This window comes from Poecilia reticulata, linkage group LG22 (assembly GCF_000633615.1).
Source record: "Poecilia reticulata strain Guanapo linkage group LG22, Guppy_female_1.0+MT, whole genome shotgun sequence".
NCBI classification, from domain to species: Eukaryota; Metazoa; Chordata; class Actinopteri; order Cyprinodontiformes; family Poeciliidae; genus Poecilia; species Poecilia reticulata.
Genome location: NC_024352.1, coordinates 9,334,675 through 9,352,432, shown reverse-complemented (window position 1 = coordinate 9,352,432; position 17,758 = coordinate 9,334,675). Strand labels below are relative to the sequence as shown.

General features: G+C 36.4%; 2 protein-coding genes across 8 annotated transcripts in view; both read left to right on the top strand.

The window, feature by feature from the left end:
• slc5a6b (solute carrier family 5 member 6) overlaps positions 1-1,573 on the top strand; it is a 16,528-nt gene extending 14,955 nt beyond the window's left edge. For 6 of the 7 annotated variants that reach the window (XM_008399034.1, XM_008399039.2, XM_008399037.2 and 3 more), the window contains one exon: positions 527-1,573. In XM_008399034.1, the coding sequence (XP_008397256.1) occupies positions 527-667 (141 nt within the window). In that variant the 3' untranslated portion in view covers positions 668-1,573. Of the gene's footprint in view, positions 1-162; positions 307-526 lie in introns of all 7 variants that reach the window. The other variant, XR_532568.2, reaches the window with a different exon arrangement.
• A 5,025-nt stretch (positions 1,574-6,598) lies between these two features.
• Positions 6,599-17,473, top strand: adgrf3a (adhesion G protein-coupled receptor F3a). The gene is made up of 12 exons (XM_008399043.2): positions 6,599-6,660; positions 9,643-9,694; positions 9,769-9,781; positions 10,488-10,636; positions 10,782-10,934; positions 11,036-11,142; positions 11,234-11,292; positions 11,383-11,507; positions 12,114-12,329; positions 15,130-15,369; positions 15,470-15,622; positions 17,131-17,473. Exons 1-12 carry the CDS (start codon positions 6,640-6,642, stop codon positions 17,247-17,249), a joined length of 1,407 nt encoding a protein of 468 aa, XP_008397265.1. The 5' UTR covers positions 6,599-6,639; the 3' UTR covers positions 17,250-17,473.
• Positions 17,474-17,758: the final 285 nt, after the last annotated feature.

Below are 17,758 nucleotides of genomic sequence, written 5' to 3'. Positions count from 1 at the left end.
AGCAGGAAAATTTAATTAGCTGTTTATTTGCATCCCTTAATGTATTTCGAGTATTGTATGAAAAAGTTTCCGAATATGGCTAATTTTATTTATCTAATTAATCGATTGATTGTCAGAATAATCAATGGAACAGTTAATTATTAAAATTATTGTTGGTTCCAGCCCTGCACGTAGGACGGGTTCCTGTCCTTCCAGAAATTGAAATCCATTTAAATGTTCTCCGAGGTCAGATTTAGAAATGAATTTGCATGACGCTCGTCAGACAACTTACTAAAGAGCAGTAGAGCTGCAGCTGAAACTCGTCAGGTAAGTTTAGACTTCAGCAGAGACTCCTCATGATAACATGACCTTTCCAACCTTTAACTCTTCTGTGCACCACGTTCTTTTGTAGGCAAATGTGAGGTGATTTCACAGGACCAGTGTTGACTGAATAAAGTCACTCATGGTTCTGAAACTTAAAGTGTCTAAATCAGTTCCATCTGTCTCACTCTCTGCTTTAATGTCATTTTTTCCTTGTTGTCCTAAGATCCCATCCCCACAAGGGCCATGTTCGCACAAAAAAAGCAATGGAACCGCCAGTGGGCAACACACACCATCGCAGCAGCAGAGAGAGCGTTTGCTGCCTGACGCCGACTCCCGTGTTATCGAGTACGAAACAGCGGTGTGATGTCGAAGTCGTCCACGCACGAGGACGGAAATCTCTCAGAACGTAAAGCACATGGAGCGGAGCTCTGCATTTGCGTTTGTCGTTGTGATGCCTTTCCTATGGGGTGAGGGATTTTTATCAGGTTTGCACTTTGAACCGCACAAGCAGCAGCAGCAGCAGCTCCAGACTAATTTTTTTTTGTGATTGAATGATTCGCAGCGGAAAAGGTTTTGTAGATCTCAACAGTATGTTTCCGTTCAGGTCAGCTGCATGAATGTTTCAATAGATTGCCTTTATACTTGTGAAAGTATAAAGGCAATCTTTATACTTTCACAAGTATAAAGATTGCCTTTATATTAATCTGACAACTTGCTTGTCAAATTAATGAGCGGACAAGCATGTTGATCCTTTTTAGCCATTTAAAAAAAAAATTATTTGAATATTTGAGAAACACTATTACATCATACATCGGATTTCAGGTTTTATTTGAAAGCTGACCCGATTTTTACTCTTTACAATTTTGTTTTCTATCAATTGTAACACAAGCGCCAAAAAATTGTGCTGGAGTCTCCTTTATCAAGGTGCTAGCTTTCAATGCAACAGAAAAGGAGCAACGGTACAAGGTTGTTTCCATTTATGCATTGTTGCATATATGCCTAATCCTTGACAAAACTAAGTAAAACTAAGCAAATTGATGTGTTTATAGACCAAAAATGCTCAACTAATTTTGGAGTATGTAATTAATCAGAGACGATCCATGACAAACTGGCTGATTTAAGTCTTTTTCCGATTATTTGTTGCATCTCTACTACTAAAGCTGTGAGACTTGGTACCCCATTTACTTCTCGGACTGTGTCCTGGAATTAAGACTGTAAAACTTCTTTTCTACACAAGATTAAAGATTTGTAATAAAAAGTGTCTAATCTTTTTATTATTATTACTTAAAAAATACTCATTGTAATCTACATTTTGTGGAACACAGACAAAAAGACTTAAGAGTCGTTAAGTCCATACAGTATGAGGGACTTCAGCATTTTGATTTATGCTGCTTGAACTTTTTTACACAACTGCACTGTAAAGGGACCTGTTTCCTCACATTGGTAATGCAAATATGCACAATGAAATTCTATGAAGTAATGTTTCAAAGCATAAAGAGTAGTCAAATGTATTCTACTGCATGCAGCTAAAAGGTTTCAGTAAAAGGTTTCGTTATGTTCAGGGAACAGTCCCAACAACCCAGAAGTAGAATGACTGACATTTTTGTCAAAACGTGTTCAAATTTTAGTTTGCATACAACATGGGTGTGCACTACAGAGCAAAGGTGGGCAATAGAAACTTAAGATTTTAGTACAAGTTGTCATTTTTATTGTGAATATGAAAAAATATTCACAACTTATTTAAATTCTTTTTTAGGCATTTCTGTGGCTGTTTATCAGAGCTCAAGGTTTCTCTTCACATTCTAAAAAGTCTTAAAAGTCATGTCTATAAAATTATGGCTTTGAAATATCAGTTGGCGCTAATTGCAGGTGTTACGTTTTGGACTGTTCAGTCTTGTATGCATGTTGTTTTTTTTCTCACGCGACTTTTTTATCATTCAAAAGTTTGAGTCGCGCGCATTCTGTGATTCGAGGCGGTTGGTAGCTAGCTGGAAAGTAGCTGGTAGCTATTTTTGCTAGCTAGCTTGCTTTTTTGCGTCTGTCATTAAAGTGAAAATATGTCACTAGTTACCATCATCTCACTTCTGTTGTCAACTTATATGAACCAGCAGGACCCCCTATATTTATGATTTTTTAAAGTCTTGAATTTAATTCAAGCTGACATTAAAAATTATGTTAAGTTTTAAATATGACTACCTACAATCTACAGATACCAGCAGTGGAAGAATAGTTAAAATAACCATTCTGACAGTAGAGACTGTTTATAGGGTTTTCAAATGTCAGTGATAGGAATTTATCATTACTCTAAAATCTTATAAACACTTTTACATACATCTCATGAACCAGAAATGTTTCAGTGTGCATGTAATTACTGATGCTGTGTGTGTGTGGCCAGGTCATTTGCATTACTTGACTGACAAAATGTCCAGAGTATTAATTTAGCTTTAATGTTACTTTGGGTAAAATTAACTGTGTTTTTGTCAAACATGTTTGCGGTGTATTGATGATACCAAGAACAGAACTAATATGCAAAACCACTATTTGCTGTTTTGCAACAGTTTGCACAAGGCACTGTAAGGACTACCTAGAAATTCAAATAAACACCAACCCTGTGAGAGGCTGATATGTTCAGATAGTTAAAGAAACCATAAACTAATTGCAAAATTTTACAAAGCTGTATTACCATCATTATTTAAAACCAAAATAAACTCTATTAAAATAGAAACCTGGTTAAAATTGATGAATGAAAAATATATTTTTTGCTCTTTTCAATGAGATAATGGATAAACTGACTAATTTTGATCAATGCCAAATAAAAACATTGTTAGATGTTGTACAAACTGGAAACGATCCTGTGACAGGAGTCAATATAAAGATCCCTCAGACATTTGGTTAAACTTGATAAGATGGTGCAAATTTCTGAGTACGGTATAATCTGTTTCACCTTAAAGGTTAATGTTTGACTCTGAAATGTTAGAATTTAAATATTTTAATAAAGTAAGTGCTACTTGAATAAACCTTTTACCACTTTTCTGAGTCTGATAACTGATATTTGACAATGTCCTTAGAAAAAGTGTGTCCTTTATAACTAAATGTTTTGAACTTTAGCATAGAGATACCCGAGTACAGTTCTTTAGATGTGGACCAGGTCCTAACAAACTACAGAAAAACAGCAGAGTTCAGTTTAGAATAGGGACTTAAACATTGTCAAATGTTTAAGAGAAGACTGTGTAATCTATACCTAGTATATGAGGTATAGTTGCAATAAATAGGAAACTGTGTGTTCGCTGTTCGTACACCTGTAGAGAAGTGCTGTTTTAGGATTTCTTTGGAGATTCTTTTTACAATTCAACTTTCAGATTCTCTCCAAGTTGGCACACTGATCCATATCATGGGTGTGGTTGAAATAAATCCTCTTTTATTCACATTAGACTGTATTCAAAGTTTTTGCTGGAACATTCTCATATGAGAATTTTTAAAGGTGACAGGACCACAACTAATACATTTAAGAATTATTAGTTGTAAAATTTTTCTGATAGTTTGATTTTTAAGTCTGTGTGGTCAACACGAACCCCCAGAAAGCTAGTGCAAAAATAGTGTTTCCGTTTTCTGTGTAGATATTGACAGTCTGAACAGACCTAAAGTAGTTAATTTTATGTTTGCCCCCCAAAAATGAATCCCATTTTAATGGAAAAATTGGGTTAATTTTTCAAAGTATTTTCACCATGTTGTTAGCTCATTTATAAATGTCACAATTTCAAAGTAAACATTTAATAAGGAAACTAGATATTAAGCTCAAAGCTAAATAGTTAGCTAAAGTGCAAATTCACGCGGCGAAGCCCAGAAGTGGACTATCAAAATAAAACCTGCGTCTTGGCTGTAAATGTTTGTAGCCAGTAAAACGGCTCATTCAATGTTTTAAGCTGAATTGTTGAACATATCGCTAGGAAAAGAAATGATGAAGAGATACATGAGCAACAATAGAGGAGTACATTGTTAGGCAGTCACGCCGGTAGGAATTTATTTAAAGGTTCACAAGACTTCGCAAGGTTATGGGTAAGTGAATTTGCATACCGAAACTAAATGTTCACTTTGTAAGCTAAATATTTAGCTTCAAACTAAATATTTAGCATACAAAGTAAATATTTATTTTGAGGCTGTTAATTAAATTTAATTAATAGCTTGATTAACAAGCTAGTTAATCAAACTATTACTTAGCTAGTTAACAAGCCAACTAAATATTTGGTTTTAAGCTAAATATATAGCTAGCTAGCTAACTCCATCCATTCATCCATTTTCTATCGCTTATCCGGGGTCGGGTCACGGGGGCAGCAGCTTCAGAAGGGAGGCCCAGACTTCCCTCTTCCAGCTCCTCCAGGGGAACCCCAAGGCGTTCCCAGGCCAGCCGAGAGACATAGTCCCTCCAGTGTGTCCTGGGTCTTCCCCGAGGCCTCCTCCCGGTGGGAAGTGCCTGGAACACCTCACCAGGGAGGCGTCCAGGAGGCATCCTGGACGCCTCCTGGACGCCCAGGATGCCCGAGCCACCTCAACTGGCTCCTCTCGATGTGGAGGAGCAGCGGCTCTACTCTGAGTCCCTCCCGGATGACCGAGCTTCTCACCCTATCTCTAAGGGAGAGCCCAGCCACCCTGCGGAGGAAACCCATTTCGGCCGCTTGTATCGGTGATCTCGTTCTTTCGGTCATGACCCAAAACTCATGACCATAGATGAGGGTGGGAACGTAGATCGACCGGTAAATCGAGAGCTTCGCTTTTTGACTCAGCTCTCTCTTCACCACGACGGACCGATACAGCGCCCGCTTCACGCTTCACGGCGGACACTGCGCCAATCCGCTTGTCAATCTCCCGCTCCCTTCTTCCCTCATTCGTGAACAAGATCCCCAGATACTTAAACTGGGGATCAGGACGACCCCCCTGACCCGGAGAAGGCACTCTCCCTTTTTCCGGCTCAAGACCATGGCCTCGGATTTGGAGGCACTGAGCCTCATCCCGGCCGCGAACCGCTCCAGTGAGAGCTGCAGATCACCATCTGATAAAGCCAACAGGACCCCATCATCCGCAAAAAGCAGAGATGCAATCCGAAGGCCACCAAAACGGATCCCCTCAACACCTCAGCTGCGCCTAGAAATTCTGTCCATGAAGGTAATGAACAGAATCGGTCTGCCTTGGGTGACCCTACCAGGGGCATAAAGCCCCAGACAGCATAGCTCCTAGGATCATTGGGACACTCAAACCCCTCCACCACGATAAGGTGGCAGCCCGAGGAGAGGAGCTAGCTAACTGAATATCTAATTTGGAGCTAGGCAGTTTATAAATTAAATATTTATCTAACTAAATATATAGTTTGACACTGTGACATTTTAAATGTGTAATAAAGTGGAAAATATGACTGAAAATGAATTCCCATTGCTTTGTCTTATGTCAGGCTAAGACTACGAGAAAATATGGCCACGCACCACGGCTAGCAAAGGCTGTAGCTGATTTTCAAATTCTTATTTAGAGGTAAATTAAATTGCTATCACATTATTTTCAAGGAATATTAACTCCCTTTGTTTGTCTGCTTTAAAATATTAGGTGTGTAGAAAATTTAATATTATGAATTAGAATAATTAGAATTTTCTATGCTTGGGACTCATTCAACCTAAACCCAGATTCATAGCTCTGTGAAAAGTAAAGTAAAACAATCTTCCTGTGGTGTTGCAAAAGGAGATAATTGGATGTAAATATTTTTAAGGGCGTATGTAAAGCGTCTGAAACATTCATTGTTTATAAATTGTGCTATTTAATTGCTATGCCTATAGAATCATTCTCATGTTTTATTCAGTTTTAATGCATTTTGATAAGTATTTAAAATTACTATTGGTTTTTCAACCCTTCCTCATCACAATTTAAATACTTTGTATTAAAGTCTAGATTTGACAGAGGGAAAACACAAAAGAGTTTTAATTGCAGATTTTACATCTGTTATGATACAAACTAAGCTGCGTACATTTTAGCGTATTTAATACCAGCTACATAACAGGTATAGCTTACTCTTTAAACTAATAAAATAACTTCATGCTGTCTTTTTTTTTTTTTAAAGGAGGGAAAAATACCTGAAATATAATACTTTATTTTATAACAGCTACAGATCCATCGAGATGGCATGATAAAACAAAGAACCGACTGTAATCTGATTTGACAGTCAAATTAAAGTGTCGCTGGAGCCATTTTTGTTTGCATATCCTCAATAAACCCTGGTGTGAAAACTGGCTTTCTCACTGGACGGCTACTTTTTTTCCGCCAGTTTGCTGCTTTGAAGATTCACAAGGTTCACTGATGTTCATCAAGAAAACACAGGTGAGCTCATCGTTGTATTTTCTTTTTTCATAATAAATATTAATGCAATTAATTTGTTGTAGACTGTCTTAGGTTTTTATGTTTTTAATGGAGAAAGCAATTAGTTAAGCAATTAATACGGTTTTGATAACGCATTCAGTGCGCTGCATATTTAGAATTTTTTTAAACATAACACAAAAACCGCCATAAACGTCAGTATGTCTGAAATTTTTTTAAAATCATTTTAGCAATAAAAGAGATTCATTTTCATTTGTCCACTCTAAGTAAAAAAATAGACAATTTGTGCAACACGGACGCAGTGTCAGTGATTCAAGTATGTGTCTGATGAGTGTCAGATTTTTATCAGTTTTTTTGTCCTGATGCAGCCGACATGACCAGTTTTATGTGTTTATCTGTAAATAAGCATTACTCCTGATGTTGACAATAAGACCAATTATGATTGGTCTTATTGTGTCTTATGATAAGAGATGTAAACACATTCTAGAATTATGATCCATAAGAAACAAATCCAAATATAACGTGTCTATAAGAAGTCTATGACTCGCATTAATAAGTAGTTATAGTTGTTAAATATTGTAGTTTTGTGTGTTTTTGCTAAATAGGGACATTTAAGGTCCACAATCGTTTGTACAACATTTTTGTAATAGCATTGCGGTTTTACAATTTTAATAAAGACGAGACAAAAATAATGTAACATTTACTATTTTAATAACTTTATCGTTTTAACTCTTTAAACACAGAAAATACTGTGAAACTTATTTTAAATTAGATATAAGAAGTGAATATTAGTTTGATATGTCATTATTTATGGCCCGCAGTGTTCCTGTGCGCCACACCCAGTCGTCCTATTAACAAACAACTGCAGTCAATTGTTTTAAATCTAGATCAGTTCAGCCATATCTATGGTCACTTTTGCAACTTTCTAAAAGGTTTAATTAGTTGTTTTTTTTWATGAAGCATTTATCCGTGTAAGTAGGAAGGATTACAAATAAAATTGGGTCACAGGATTACAGATCCACAAGTGTAAGGCAGACATCCCTGTCCCAGCCCATCCTGGGAAAACCTGAGTTGTTTCTAAGTCTATAACTTTCACATAAGTGCCTCCAGTAAGTTCTTGATCTTTTGGTTTTCCTCCCTGTGAGAGATACTTAAAAACTAGCGAAAGGAAGCTTACTTATCAGATGCCTAAGCTTCTTCCTCTGACTGCTTTCAGTGCAGAGAAACATCACCTTTACACTGGGATGATGGACGATGGCACAATAGGCCTGTCGCAATAAGCAATAAATCAATTAACCGCATGATAAATTGAAACAATCTCAATATTTTCCAACGATTTATTGTCTTTCTCTTCTCTCTCTCTTTATGCCAAAGATTTAATGACAAAAGCCTTCAGTCTGGTGCTTTGGTCTCAACTAACCCGTTTTTTGAAGGACAATTTTGTTTACAGAGGCTTCATAATTATTTTGTTGTTTGTGTTGTTTTGGTTTATTTATTTTGGATTTTTAAGATATCTTGTAGTCCAGTGTTAAATGTTCTTTAGAAGTTAAAGTTTATTGATCATTGAGAATTAGAGGTGTGCCGATCGATCGGCCACCGATAAAAATTGGCCGATTTCCGTGAAAAAGTGTATGATCGGTGATCGCCGATCATTGTCTCATGTTGCCGATCACACAAACCGATCACCTGCATCTCATTTCTCAGCCTGCCTGTGCAGCTGGTCTCCTATTTCCTTCACACTGTGCAAACGCGCAGCAACAAATCCTAAGCGATGTGGAACTATATCGCACTGAGTGAATGGGGAGGTTTGCGTGTTGTGGCGGAAAATTGAAGCACGTCAAAATGCATCAACACGACGAATCTAATACGACATAAAAACAATGCCATACTTGACGGAGTTTGGCTACATCGAGGCTCACTGCAGTAAAAAAGACATATGGAGGATCAGATAGCAGGTAAAGCAGCGCACAGCTACAAACACTCACCCGGATTAGCATGACGGTCAGAAAGCTAAACAAATAACCCGCAAAATTATTTAAGTCTTCGAGCTGCGATGAAAGACGCTGGTTCTGCTCTCGCTGTTGAACCGCTGCTATGCGCTACAGACAGAGCGCTACTTCTGCTCCACCTGGTAGTGACTCTCACACCGAACCTGTTTAAAGCTGCAGCATCTAATCTAAAAAAATACATTTTACATACGTATTAAAACTTTCGCTGTCCTAACATGAGACAGATAATCTCTAAAAAAATAATCGATCTCCTCCCAGTTCTGCATAATTACTCTGCTCAGTCAGAAACAGCCACTCAGAACTAGCAGTAATCAGCTAGCCGCCATGCTATCAGGAAGTTTTTATTCAGTAACTCAGGATTGTTTATTGTAATGGATCCTGTATTTGCCTTTGAATGTTAAGTTTTATACTTGAATTTTTTTGGCAATGTTGAGAGGTTTTATTTTGGCTCTTTGCATTATTTAGCCTCTTCAGAGCCTTCATATGTCATCAGTCTGTTAAAGATAGTATTACTGATAGCAGTACAATTTGCAGAATGCTTGTTTTGTTTAGTTTTCTTCTTGGAAAATGTTATTAAAAACAAGTTTTTGTCTAAATTAAGGTGAATTCATGGTTCCTTTTTCCACATAATGTAACCGGTAGTGTTTATGATAAAAAAATAAAATAAAATAATTATGTGATCGGTATCAGTGATTGGTACTGGTGATCGGTATCGGCAGGAAAAAACCTGATCGGCACATCTCTATTGAGAATGTGTTCTTGCATTATATTATCTGAAAAAGGTTTCAAAGAAACAATATTATCGTTTATCGCAATAATTCCTGGGACAATTTATAGTCCAGCAAAATTTGTTGCCATGACAGGTAGGTATGACACAGAAACATAATCCAAAGAAGCAGAGTTTTACTTGGTAAAGTTTTACAATCCAGTGAATTAATTAAAATGATTTTGGTAATATTTAATGTTTTTTTTGCAGGATCAAGATGTGGGTCTTCATATTTCTCCACATACTGAGTCTAAACTGTCAGGTTTGTCATATTCCACAAAAAGATACTAAAAATTAAAATGAAAACATCAGATTAATTTTTTTTTTCCTTTGCAGGCCTCTGCAACAGGTAAAGAGCATTTCTTTACAGCTCCTGTCTCGCTGGTTGTTGATGATGATGGTAAAGGCTTCACAGGTTACCAACTGGGGGTGCTCTTCACTGTAAAGCTGCAGTATGAAACTTGTATAAAATAATTTTTTACATACTTGTTGAAAGTGTCACCATGTCGTGGCAGAATAGTATGATACAGATAATCTGTGAAAAAATCAAGCTCCTCTGACTTCTCCCATTGCTTCCAGTGCTAACTAGAAATAACCAGAGCCGGGAGGCGGGATTTAGAGCTGTCAATCACAATGTCGTGTGGCGCTGCTCATCCCTCTCCTATTCCCTCTTGCTCTCTGCTAAGCTGCAGCTATCAGAGAATGTTTTGAATGCTAATGCTAGTCAGCATAGCCACTAATGATGGCGGATAAATGGTTTTCCTGTAAGTTGTTTCTCTGCCTTTCGCACATTTTTATTAGCAAGTATGTGAAGTTGAGTGACAGAGCTAAGACCCTCCTCCTGGTTCTGATTGGTTGTTTTTTCGGTCGGGTGTGCTGCATTTCTTTAGACGTCAATAGTAGTTCATGGAGGAGGAGATTGATCTTTTCACAGATTATCTGTCTCATATTATACTATCAGGACACATTTTAACAAATATGTAAAAAAAAAAAAAAAAAGCATGTTCTTCTTAAAAGTTACATACTGCACCTTTAAGCATCAATTAATGTTTCAGTTTCTCTTTGAAAGTTTCAGAGAATTCAACGCAGATGTATTATGCTAAACTGAAAATAGACAGAAGTGCAAAGGAAGTAATCATTTCGAAGCTGAACTTTACTGTGAAAGACAGCAACGTGAGCATCGAGAACGTCGCAAGGACAACAGGTAAGAAAGAAACAAAGGAAGATTCCAAGTACTGTACTTTTAAATTTGCCAGTTCCAGAAAACCAACTCAACAAAACTTTGTCTCTTCTGTTTTTTTTTTTGTTTGCTTGTTTTCTGATTGTGTGTTTCTTTCACCCCCAATAAGAATGTAAAGAAAACAACAACGGTAACAAAACATGTAGATGCGAACCGGACCACAAATGGAGTGATGAAGTTCGTCTCACAGGGGTAAATTGTGATGAGCATAACTGCACCCTCAAGGCTGACTCTAATTCAATGTGCACTTTAAGCACTGCAGGCATGTGGACTTTCACTCTTCATTTAACCAAACGTTTTAAACTGTACATGTGTGGAGAAAGGGTTGATGCTCTGCAACTTTCTACATTTTGTTCTTAACAGTTGATATCACAGGGAGATTCACTGTGGAGGGAGATGAATTTCAAAGTTGTCTGACAGATAAGAACTCAGTCGAATATAAGAAATGTCATAATTTTCTGTTTGAAAGGGTAAACTAATTTCCATAATTAAGATAATTATCAAATATAACTATTTGATACATTGAGAAATCCATAAATAATGCAGATAATGTCTTTTTAGATGAAAATTGAATACAGTAAAATAAGAGGATTTGACAGTCTGGCAATAAAACAATTCAGGTACTTTCTTCTCTAATAATAATAAAAAATTGCACACATTGATTTTTTAAAATGTTTAAAATAATTTTTTGATTTTGTTTTTCACTAAAGTGTTGGGAGCGTTATTGTTGATTTTACAATGAAGATCGTCTCTAACGTTAGTTCGGGAGAACTGTTTAACAAATCTACCGCTCTGACAAAAGCTCTAACAGGCAGTATGTCTTTGGAGACAAAAGGTAATTATATATTTCACTGGTTGGATTCATGTTAACGTTACATTTCACAATAACTTTACATCCTGTTTTGTTTCTTCAATGACTTCCAGTGATTTTTTAAAGACTTTCACACCAAAGTTAAAATGCAATTTTACTACGGTGGAAAAATAAGATAGTAAAGTTATTTAAGAAGCCCCTTCAGCTTTTCATATAGTATTAATTGCGCTAAATAAAATTTAAAAGTAGATGGCACAAAAAGAAGGCTGCATAAGTATGCACACCCTGAAATTATCACTTTATCACATTTCTTTAACACCCCACACCTTGACCAGTTTCCATCCTGCTAAGCCTCCTGAACTTTATATGAGGCTAATAAGGTTCTCTAAAACCTACAATAATTCTGAAATAAATGCAAAGTGTTCTAATAAGCTATCACTTTACAGGGTGACGCTAATGCTACCTCCTTATCACAGCTTTAAAAGAAAATTTTAAGAATTTCATTTAACAGACTAGTTTTCTTTAGTTGTGTTTTAGAGGGAAAAAAATATTAATATTACAGCCTCATTTTTTTAAGATCATAAACTCCTGTGTAAACTTTTTAAAGTTATAAACTTTTTAAATTCACAGGCATTGTCACTTTGGATATATCAACGGAATCAGTGCTGTATGATGACAGTACTGTTGTTATTTGTAAAACTGAGAGAGATCTTCAAGCCGATCCAAAGTGGAATCTGAAAAGAGAAGATGGAGAGTTTCTCATAACTAATGGCAGGATCTCAACAGTAAAAAATGAAAACAAAAAAAGTACAGTCACGATTGACCATGTTAACGAACTCTGGCAAGGTAAGTTTGTTAACAGCCACAACATTTCAAATCATTGGCCCACAATACCTTGAAAAATATTCACAACCCATTTTGTCTTGTCATTTTGCTCAGTCATCCTTTCATAACAATTCAAGCTTAGTCAGACTGAATGGGTAGTATCTGTAAACAATTCTTTAAGTCTTTAATTGTGTTTAGCTTTGAACTTTGACTATACTATTCTAAATACAAATGCACAATAACTTTTAAAAAAAGAAAAACAAACTATACCAATAACCAATAGTTTTCTCATTCTAAATTCCTTGTTTTGTGAAAAGCTTCACCAATGAATTTGAGTCCTGCTAGCTTATTGCTAACGTCGTTAGCATCCTGGGCATTCGCAAATACTTTGAATTCTCCACCAAAGCAATGGCTTGTGTTTAAGTTGACTGATCAAATTTGACGTGTTAAAGGTCGTGCTGTGTTTGTCCTTGCCGAACCGTCTCTCAACGTTTGTTAACCAAAGTCAGCATATCGTTTTCCTCCGAAACCTTAAAAGAGCCTCCAAACCAGTGGTTTTTAACCTTTTTTGAGGTACTGAACCCACCAGTTTCATATGTGCGTTCACTGAACCCTTCTGCAGTGATAAATAAAATATGATTTCTCTTTTCCAAATTCAAAACATAGGTTTATGTCTTTTTACTGGTGCACAAAATAAGCCATGCATGAACATCACCTTGCTCAAAGAGCAAAACCATGAACTCACAACAAATTACGGTATTACTTTATTCTGGCCCCTCCAAAATATTTCAGCCCCATAAAAGAATTTCAGCCTCCAAAAAGAATTTCAGCCTCCAAAATAGTTTTTTTCACTATTTTACTCATTTAAAATAAATTTTGATTTTTTAAAAAGAATGTAAATTTTTTTTATAAATTATTATTATTATTATTATTATTATTATTATTATTATTATTATTATTATTATTATTATTATTATTATTATTATTTAATTTGTTTTTTGTCATTTTGAATCCACAAAATACTTTTTTGGAGCCAGAATAAAGCATTGCCCAAAACTTTATACGATGCTGTAAGGATTGGTTTGTTAACGGGTACAAATCCAAGAGCAGGCAGAGTGGCCCTTTCATCAAAACTGGCTCGTTTCATCTTGAATTCAGCAAGCATTGTGTTCTTGAATTCATGTGTAGAACCCAGGTTAAGAACCACTGCTCCAAACTAACGGCCGTTATTTTCCCTGCTTACCTGGGCTGCATTCACACGGTGTTGGAAGTTCCAACTTGGGAGTCATTCGGACCTTTATGTTTATATTTCCCTTGTGAGCGTGTAACACTCTGGGATAGTTGATTTATTATTATTTTTTTACTGTTTTCTGACAAATTTTTGAAATTGTTTATTTGCAGTCAAAAATGTTTTCTCCAATTATACTGATGCCATTTGAACTCCATGCAGGTCTCATGCAGGAGGAGTAAGAGTGCTCTTAAAAAAAGACAAACACCCACACCACCAAACATTTTATCAATGCTATTCGTTGTGATATTGGACAGATAAGAATTTAATTTCTTATCGGGCCGATAACTATCGTGCATCCCCAATTCTAACAGATAAATATGCTTTGATGTAAAACATTTCAGCTCCATTCTAGTTTCTCCCATTATTGCTGCATATCTACCTCTGTCCATCTGTCCCTTTTAGCAGAAAAGCTTGACAATACTATTGTCCTGTTTCAGAGTGGGGAAAAGTGTTTTTCATTATAAACAGCATTTTGCCTGCAGGGGAATAGGTTACAATTTGGTGTCATCTGCCCAGTGACACCAAACATGTTTCCTGTGTCTCCTACTTGACTTGCGGCAAATTGCCAAAAGGATAATAAATGTATTCTATTTGTTCTTCATAAACTCCATATTTGAGGAGCGTACTGTCAGAAATCCAAACTGAGCAGTGGATTTCTGCAGCTCCTCCAGAGTTAAATGATAAGGAGGACCCCCAGGCCTCTCCTATAGCTGAAGTATAAATCCCAAAAGCGTACTTCTACAGTGGCTTGCAAAAGTATTCATGCCGTTTTAACTTTTTCATATTTTTTCACATTACAACCACAGACATAAATATATTTGATTGCAGTGTGCAAAAGCATTCAGCCCCCTTTAGGAAGCCACTGTATTTTGTCCTCAGAGAACAGAATCTACATGTAAAAAACATAATGGAGTTTTATAGACTAATGCAGTGGTTATAAAATCATTGAACTTATGAGTGGGTATTTTATGAGTTTGAAAATAGTACTTCAGCTAAATAGCTTAATCAATTATTATCTTTTTTTAAATTTAGTAACATTTTTGTAGAGGATCTCCAGAGCCAGTACTTCTTGGTTCATAACTCAGACTCCAGCTTTGTGTTGAACACAATATGTGTTCATTGCCATAAGCAGGATTATCTAAGTAATAATACATTACACATGTACATTTCAATATATACTGCTTTAATGAGAATGTTCACAACTCTATCAGTCTATGTCATAATCCGCATTGTTTTTGAAAAGGAGGACCCCAGGCCTCTCCTATTGCTCGTGTGTGGTGGGGCAAAGATCCAACTCCTCAGTGTTAAGAGAAATGGGGTGTGTTCACCATTTTTAGAGCAGAAATATAGAGCACAACTACTTACCCAGGGACAATCAGTGTTATTTGTTAGAATTGTACTTGGAAAACAACAGGAAAAGAAAATTAGTCTGTTGACTGAGCATTTATCACATAATGGTTGTCTAATCTCTTGAAATATATTTTATACCTTTTGCCTCTGTTTGAACCCTCGATGTTCTCCCTTCCTCAGGAGAGTACATATGTCTTTTTGTTGAACAAAAAGGCCAAATAACCATAAACCATAAAGCCAACGCTACAATGGATATATGCCTCAAACCAAAGATCGACATTTCCGCAGATCCAGCATTTCCCTTGTGTAAGACAGAATCAACTGTTTTTATGGTGAAAGTGAAATGTGAGATAAAGAATACCACTGAAACGTACAATGTGAGCTGGCAAGATGGTGCCATTAAAAAACCCGTGACTTCAGGTAGGAACATTTCACTAGTGTTATTCATGTTCGCTCTTTGAACCATCTTCTGACTGAATTTATTCTTGTAATACTTGTCCTGTTTATGTCACTTTCACAGAGGGAGACAAATCTATTTATTCAGCTGATAAAGTAGTTAACTGTAAGACAGAACAGAACACCTCTTCCTCAGGGTCTCCACTGGTATATTGCGACTTTACTAATGAGTGCAACCAAACTAATAGTGCATCTATGAAGGTCGAAGTCATTTATCGTAAGTATCAGTTTGAGATAATGATGCCTTTTTATTTGACACAGTGAATTGTATGTTCTTTACTGCAATGAAAAAGCATTTTTTTGAATTTGGTGGCAACAGTGGTAGAAGTTTGTCTCACAATCGGTGGGTTGCCGGTTCGATTCTGCCTCTGTCGTTGTGTCCTTGGGCAAGACACCACTAGCCTTGACTGCTAGTGGTGGCCAGAGAGCCCGGTGGAACCGGTGATGCCTCCATCCAGTAACTTGCCACCATCAGCATGTCAATAGGTGAATGACTGAATGTAGTGTGAAGCACTTCGGGGTCCTTTAGACTTGATAAAGTGCTACACAAGTACAGGCCATTTAACTTCTGAAATGGTGGAAAAGCAAGTGGAGTCAAACATTTGGGCACATTCAATGTAGTGTAATCAATTCTGACCAGTCATGTATCTGATAGAGAAGTACTTTGAGAGTAATTCAGAATATCACAAAAAATTTAGTTTATTTCGGTACTTCAATTTAAACAATGTGAACATTTGCTTGATATGTTTCAAGTGTTTATGATCCTTAATTTTGATGATTATGTCTCAGAAAATGAAACTCAAGAAATCTGGTACTCTGGAAATGACAGTATTATATAAGTTTAATAAAAGAAATGTTAGAAACACATCACAGTCTGGACATTCAAAAAGAAGACTACTGGGTGACAGATATCCAACAGTCAGTGACACAAGGAGATTAAGCAGAAAAAGATAATTGCTAAAGAAGCTAGCTGTCTATAGAGTCTTGTCTGCACACATACTATGTTAAAGTTAAGTAGAGGGAAAAATGCCATATGAATATATGTTAATAGTCCATTCAAGGGTCTCTGGTAAAGAGCTAAAGCATGCACGGCAGCTGAAGTTGAATAAGAGCCAAAGCACATATCCAAGGCTATAGCTATCGCATGTCATGATTTCAGCAAATGCTGTCCCTGAGACGAAGTAGGAAATAAACCGGACTGTTTTTCAGTGGTCCAAAATCCTCCTTTCAAATCAAAGTCAATTTTACATGTAATTTAAAATACAAGATTTTGGCATTTGGAGGAAGAGTGAAGAGCCATACAGTCCAAGTTGCTGGAGTGAAGATTCCACACTCTTCACTCCAGTGTGATGATTTGAGGTGCCATGTCATCTCCTGGTGTTGGTCCTCTGTGGTTTATCAACTCCACAGCTTGTGCTGCTGTCTGTCTGGAACTTTTAAAGATGTCATTGTTTCCATTAGCAACTTGTACTCAACCATAAGAGTGCCAAAATCTACTTCAGCGACCAGAAGCATGTAGATGAACTGCAGTCCCATATTAAATCAACCCTAATACAGCTTAGAGAATTTATACAAAATCATCCTCAATCTTATAATTCAAAAGAAACAACTGTTTAAAAGTTAATGTGATACTTTTTGCATTTCTCACAATAACATTTTTAAAGTTGGAGTTTTGCTCTGCATAGTTTTTGTACTAAATGACTTTTTAAAATTTGTGCTAAACAGCTAAAGAGAAATACTGTTCAGCGGAAGGTGAATGGGCAGACACCAAGGCCGGCTTTACTGCAGAAATAAAATGCAAGGATAAAGCTGGAACAAGAAAGCGAAAGTGTTTACCTGAGTGAGATTTGAACTCTTCACTATCAGATAACATTTGTTTCCTCTAACTTTGAAAAACACGCTTCATGATTTATGTAACTAATGAAATCTTTATATAACATTTAATTTTTGTGCTGACTGGTTTCACTAATGTTGATTTAATAGTACCTCGAAAAATGGCCGGGAAGGGATATGGCAGGAGGAGGTTTCAGAATGTGTTGAAACGGACCTCGCTAATGTGCTGGAAAAAGCTGAAGTATGTGAACTTTACTATCATATTAACTTCCTGTCATTGTTCAGAAATTAGTAGTGCAGTAACCAAACTAGCTTTTGTTGTACTGTTGTACAGTAACGTACTTAAATATTCTTTCAACTTTTTTATTTTTATGGAATTACTGTAAATGCGAATTGTTACTATAACAATTATTCAAGTATAATTATATACTTAAGCTTGCTGATTAAAGAAGTTGCTGTAATTCTACAATAATAAAACAATAATAACTTTAATATTTATTGTTCTTTCAGATTAGTGACA

Bases quoted from the DNA above. Each gene is read 5' to 3' on its own strand.
- adgrf3a (XM_008399043.2), top strand. From the start codon at position 6,640: ATGTTCATCAAGAAAACACAG. The intron at 10,637-10,781 runs GTAAGAAAGAAA...ACCCCCAATAAG, and splicing joins GAACGTCGCAAGGACAACAG to AATGTAAAGAAAACAACAAC. The intron at 15,370-15,469 runs GTAGGAACATTT...TCACTTTCACAG, and splicing joins TAAAAAACCCGTGACTTCAG to AGGGAGACAAATCTATTTAT.